The following is a 6,000-nucleotide window of genomic DNA, read 5'->3' on the forward strand; positions in this document are numbered from 1 at the left end:
CCCCTTTTCCTCCTGAAAGTAGGAGATAAAACTTCCATGGAAAAGATACCTGCCCCAATACCAGGAGAAACATTCTTATCACCAGGGACAAGGCGTGGAAGACAGAAGAATTTTATATTTATTAAAATAATCACATTCCTTTATTCTCCGTATAAACAGTATTTTAGTTCCCTTCCAATAATTGTCTCTTGTTGTTTGGCCTAATATAAATGCATTTGGTTTTGCCACTTTCATCTTCATTTCTTTATGAGGCTCCTATGTCAATAAAACATGAAATAAATTTATGTGCTTTCTGTTAATTTGTTTACGTTAATTTCATTCTCTGGCCCAGCGAGGACCCTTACAGAGTAAAGTTTCTCTTCTTACTCCCGTCTTCACGCAGGAAAAAAAAAAAAAAAAAATGACAAGACTTGATTTTATGAACAATGCTTTTTTGCTACTATTCGTCAGATAAGGTCCAAGGGTGGGGAACTAACCAAGTATGACATCCACACACAATCAGGCTAGGGAGAAATGCAAATAGGTTTTTGACATTAAATTCATCAGTTTTAGAGAAGGAAGCCAGGAGGCAGGCCTTCTTCGGTACATAAATCTGCATACCCAATCGCCACTAGTACCCACTAGTACGCCAGGAAACAAAGCGCTCCATTAGAGTTTTAAAGACCGGAGGGCCCAGGAGGCGTATACTGCCATTGAAGTGGCCACTGCAATAAAAGCCCCTAGGCCATTCTCGTTCGGCAGGCTGGCGCCGGCGGACGACAAACGCACATCGCACTGTGCCTAGCCCGGGACTGCCAGCAGCGACGCGCGCGGGTGACGTCAACGCGCCGCCGGCCGCGACGGATGGACGCTACCACCGCTGGCGCCCCCCCACCCCCGCCGGGCCTTTCCCGAGGCAGGGCCGCCGACTCACCTTGCCGTCGTGGTGGAAAGGAAGGCCGAACTCATCTGTGGTGGATTGGGTGCGAACACAGCCCGACTCTTCTGAGGTTCCGGTAGTGAGCCCCGCGGCGGCGAGGGCGGCCTCGTAGTCCGGGAAGGGATTGGTGAACGCGCGCTCCTCCATCTCCGCCTCCCCTCCCAGATGCAATTTCAACCTCTTTGACATGGTCTCGCCCATCTCCGCCGCGCGCCCTCTCCCCACCCTAGGTGCCGCGCGGCACGGCGCGCGGGCGGGGACAAACCTCCTGCCGGGGCGTTCCGGCTGGAGCAGCGCTGTCTCGCGCGCCAGTCACCTACCGAAGATCCCGCAGCCGGAGCCAAGGGCTTCCTTTAGAAAGAGCGAAACTGTGAGCTGGCGGGATGAGCGGAGTCTTGGAACTCGCTATAGCCTCGCCTGGTGGCCTTCTTCACCGCGGGGTGCCTGCACATCTGGATGCAGCCGGTGAGCTGCACGTGGTGCCTCCGCCCCGCGCGGCTGCTGTTCGCTGCGGCGGGAAAAGTGGGCTCGGCGGGACCTCCGTTGCCCTCGGCGGTTCGGAATACGCTCACGCCATCCGCCGGCCCTGGCCTTGCTGGGACCAGGATAGTAGCCCGCAGAGCCTGTCCGCGGGTACGCGCAGGCTGGGCTGGAGCCCCCGGGTCTGGAACCGCTCCAGTAAAGCCGCGCCCGGGTCGTCTCCGGTGGCCGATTTTCTAGAGAAAACCGAATGAACCGCGAGGGGCACGTTCCCGCAGGGAAAACCTGTAGAGAATTTGCTGTCATTCAAGGAGTGTGCTGTTCGCAGAGAAGGAAAAGCGCATCCCCCGACGCTCCATCATCAATCTGCATTTTCCCCAGCCCGGTGATGCCGCCCATGTCCTCAGCCCCAGGTGGTGCGCCAGCCACAGGAATAGCAAACAGCAGCTTTGTTTGATATTTTTAAAGAGAGAGAGAGAGAGAGAGAGAAAAAAATATCCTCTAAAGAAAAGAATTTCAAAACAGACTATCTGCAACGATAGTCTCCAGGGGCGAGGAATACAGTCCCTCCTATTCATCACTGTTGGGAGGGGGGGTTGTCTTGGAGGAGGAGCCACAGGCTTTATTTATTTATTTTTAATCTTGTGTTTTATTTTCAGTTTCTTTGTTTTGAAAAAAAAAATGGACATCTTTGGTAACAAGAGATAATGTGAAAGCATATTTAATCATCGAAATATTTTATTGACCAGAGAGATCCCTTCGCTATTACTGTAAATGCCCTGGAGCACAATAAGTATCATAAAAAAAAGGACACAAGCAAATAGAACTTTGCATTTATATAATTATAATATATTAACTTCAGTCTTTTATTGATTCTCTTTTATTCTTCATGCTATTTATTTAGAACCAAATCAATATGATTTGTCCTCCTTAAGAGAAAAGTCTTATTTTAGTTTTCTTCTAATTGGTGCTAGGCCATGAGGACATAAGAGATTAAAAAGTTTCTGAGAATGCCTAGCTAGTGGATGAGAAATGCAAAAATCACAGCACAGCATAATGGGTACATTTTTCTGAAATTATGTACATGGTGACATGATAGAGAATACCTTATCAATCACTGCTGCCTCTGTGGCTTTAGAGTGGGCTGATGTGAGTAGAGACCTGGCTTCCCACTCTTGCCCAATCCCATAAGGCTGTGGATGTGAAACACATCCTCATATGGGAGACTTAGAGACCAGAAGTTCTGATAACAGCTATCCCCACACCAGTTACCCACCTGGGCAGGTCTCTGGGACAACTCCTCTGCTGTCCTTTTTAACCCTGCCTGGAGAATACCAAAAGAGCAGTGTGCTCTCAGGACAGGTTTATCTTAGTTTTTCAGAATATAAGAGATATTAAGGCTCATTCAGATAGGAAATCTGAGGTACAGGAGGAATCTCTGGCTGAGTTTCAGCCATGTCTGAAAAGATCTGGGGACTTGCAGGTTGCTACAACCCCAGTCTATTTGCAGTTTGTCTTCCCTCTGTGAGATCCAGGTACAACCCTCTGGTCCAGGAGCAAAGCCCCATTTGTTTGCACAGGTACCCCCTATTTGTTTGCACAGGTACGTGCAACAATGTGGGGCTGAGTTAGAACAATGTGAAATCTGTACAGCATAGTTTAAAATTTTGTATTTTTCTCCTGCCTCAATATCCCGCCCCCACACCAAAAAAAAAAAAAAAAAATCCCCACAAACAAGCTGTAAACCCCCTGACCAGTGGACCAGATACACCCATGACAAAGCTGCTCTTGTCACAAATTCTTCTTGTCCTTTGTCTGTGACCTAGTGGCAAAGATACTTTGCTTGGTCAAACATTGGCCAGGTTCCTGAACATTTTCCTAGATTAGTTTTTGCACTTCCTTATGAAATCCACTTTCTGCAAAGTCGGTTTATCAAGAACCCCTACCCTCACTATGTGATCACCCTTGATTGCTGATCAGCAATGCACTATGCCCCAGGTGATAGCTGATAACCAGGACTTGCCTTCAGCATCCCCTTAGATGTGTTTTGTGTTGCTGACCCAACAAGAACAAATTAGAAGTAAAAAAATAAATGAATAAAAGTTTATTTGGGCTGACCATTTCAGAGGTCCATAGATGGCCAACTCCATTGGCCCAACATGATGCAGAACATCAAAGCAGAAGGGCCATGGCAAGACAAGTTGCTCACCTCATGGCAGGCAGGAAACAGAGGAGAGAGGTGGTAAAAGAAGCCACAGAAAAGATGGAATTCATCCAGGGCATATCCCCAGTGTCCCACCTCCTCTAGGCATGCCCCACCTGCCTACAGTTAACACCCAATCAGTTCATTCAAACTAGAATGTGCAGATTAGATTACAACTTTCACAATTGGATTGTTTCACCTCTGAACAGCCCTTTGTTAACAGGGTCTTTGCTTCATACCTCATACCCAAACCAAGGCAGTCAGTTTTTCCTCTTTACCACCTGATGGTTCCTCTTAGTAATTTTCCCCCACCTTATTACTTGACTATACATATCCACTTGCTCTTGCAACGTTCAGAATTGAGTCAGTCCAGTCTCTCTTCCAATACAACACTTCATTGCCATGGTCCCTTGCCTATGGAGATAGTCCTGAATAAAGTAGGCCTCTCTGTGTTTTAACAGTTATTATTGAATCACTTTTTCTCTAACAGTAGTAATATCCAGACATTTCAGTGGAATCCCTGCATACCTTTTGTTTGTGTATTCCACCTTGACCCCCAATATTAGCACTTGCCCACAGGTCCTTACTCTCCTCCCCACCTGTTTGGTTGTACTTACCTCCTTGGATCCCTTTATATAGCCCTCTCATGGCATGCATTGACTGTCTTACCTATGAGTACATTTAATACAACTCATTTTTCTTTGCTTTCCTGTGTCCCCTCCTATGTCCACATCTGATGGGCAATCTCACGAAGGAATACAAACAGCATCTTTGACCCTAGTTTGAACTGAGGAAGGGTCCTAGGAAGAGAAAACTTCACAGATAACTGGGCATTCCTCTATTTTACTGTAGACCACCAGGCTTGTGGGAACTCAGAGAGATCTGGTGCCTCATGATCATGCCTGTCAGAACAGTACAGTCAGTATGGTATACTGCAAAGTATAGGCAGCATCTGGGGAACAAATAGCTCATAAGCATCTGAAGCACACTATGAGGACTCCCATAAATATTTGGAAGGAGTGTCATTTGCATGCAGTGAGCCAGTTAAATATAAGTTACTACTGCTTATATGACCATAGGGGTGAAATCTGCCTTACTTGGTAAAGAGGGATATCAGGTATCCCTTACTTGATACAAGGGAGTAAGTGCTACCAAACAGATGGGGAGGAGAGTATGGGCCTGTGGGCAGTTGAAGAAGTGAGATATTAACCAGGTATGATGGCACATGCCTATAATCTCTATTGCTTGGGAGACTGATACAGGAGAATCAAAAGTTTGAGACCAGACTGAGTTGGTATAGAAAGAGCCAGTCTCAAAAAAAAAAAAAAAAAAAAAGGCAAGATCTTTCCTATCAAAGATGTAGTATTGTTTTTCATAAGAAGTACCTTCTCTACTCAGCTGTTTCTGCCTCCACCTATGATTATTTCCTGACCTCTTATTCAAGCAAAGATATAGGCCTCTTTTGATACAGGCTAAACTTCATTGGGGACAGCTCCATCAATTATAAAGAATGAACTGGCCATCTGGTTGACTACCTGACTTCCTCAGTAGATAATGACTCAGAAACATTTCCCTTCTCTTCCACATGTCCATCTCTCAGGGGACGTTAGACTTATCATGAAGTATTTTGGCATTGTTCCTCTGTTGAGGCCATAGGCAAGGCCCCTCTATGAATAGGTGGGATTTCCCCTTAAATGAGTGGATGTTTTTCTTGCTAGTCTTCCAGCTGGGTCATGTAGACAGAGTGGACCTGCCTCTCTTAGCCCCATCCTCTCGTCCACATGTAGAGGAACTCATTTGTCTGAGGGGACATACTTGGGTAGTTGGAAAAAATAGCCTCTGCCTCATGAAGGCAATTCTGGAACTGAGCTGGACAGTAGCCATGTATCGATCCCTGTTTAAGGGGACTATGCTGTACCTTTTAATCATAGTATTTGGTGTTTTTTTTTTTCTCATATAATTCTTTTTTTTTATTGGTTGTTCACAACATCACAAAGCACTTGACATATTATATTTCATACATTAGATTGAAGTGGGTTATGAACCCCCAATTTTACCCCAAATGCAGATTGCATAATCACGTCGGTTACACATCCAAAAGTCCAGGCTCTAGTCTTCTCAGGGATTTTCTTTTTTCTTTTTTTTTTTTTTTTTTAATATTTTGTTAGTTGTCAATGGACCTTTATTTATTTATTTATATGTGGTACTGAGGATCGAACCCAGTGCCTCACACATTCCAGACACATTCCCTACCGCTGAGCCACAGCCTCAGCCCCTAGTATTTGTGTATATGTATCTTTATCTATTTCCCTTCTTATTTTGAGAATTTAGAGAGTTTTGGTTTAACAATTGCAGACTGCTTTTATTCATATCACAGAAATTGGGCCCATCCAGGGTC

General features: G+C 45.5%; 1 protein-coding gene across 2 annotated transcripts in view; it reads right to left on the minus strand.

The window, feature by feature from the left end:
- The window catches only part of LANCL2 (LanC like glutathione S-transferase 2), a 53,329-nt gene extending 50,953 nt beyond the window's left edge, over positions 1 to 2,376 (minus strand). The window contains exon 1 of one of the 2 annotated variants that reach the window (XM_081287654.1): positions 914 to 2,373. In XM_081287654.1, coding sequence (XP_081143780.1) covers positions 914 to 1,120 — 207 coding nt within the window. In that variant the 5' untranslated portion in view covers positions 1,121 to 2,373. Of the gene's footprint in view, positions 1 to 913 lie in introns of both variants that reach the window. The other variant, XM_081287655.1, reaches the window with a different exon arrangement.
- Between the last annotated feature and the right edge of the window lie 3,624 nt (positions 2,377 to 6,000).

Source organism: Spermophilus citellus, assembly GCF_964194105.1.
Source record: "Spermophilus citellus genome assembly, chromosome: 3".
Lineage (NCBI taxonomy): Eukaryota > Metazoa > Chordata > Mammalia > Rodentia > Sciuridae > Spermophilus > Spermophilus citellus.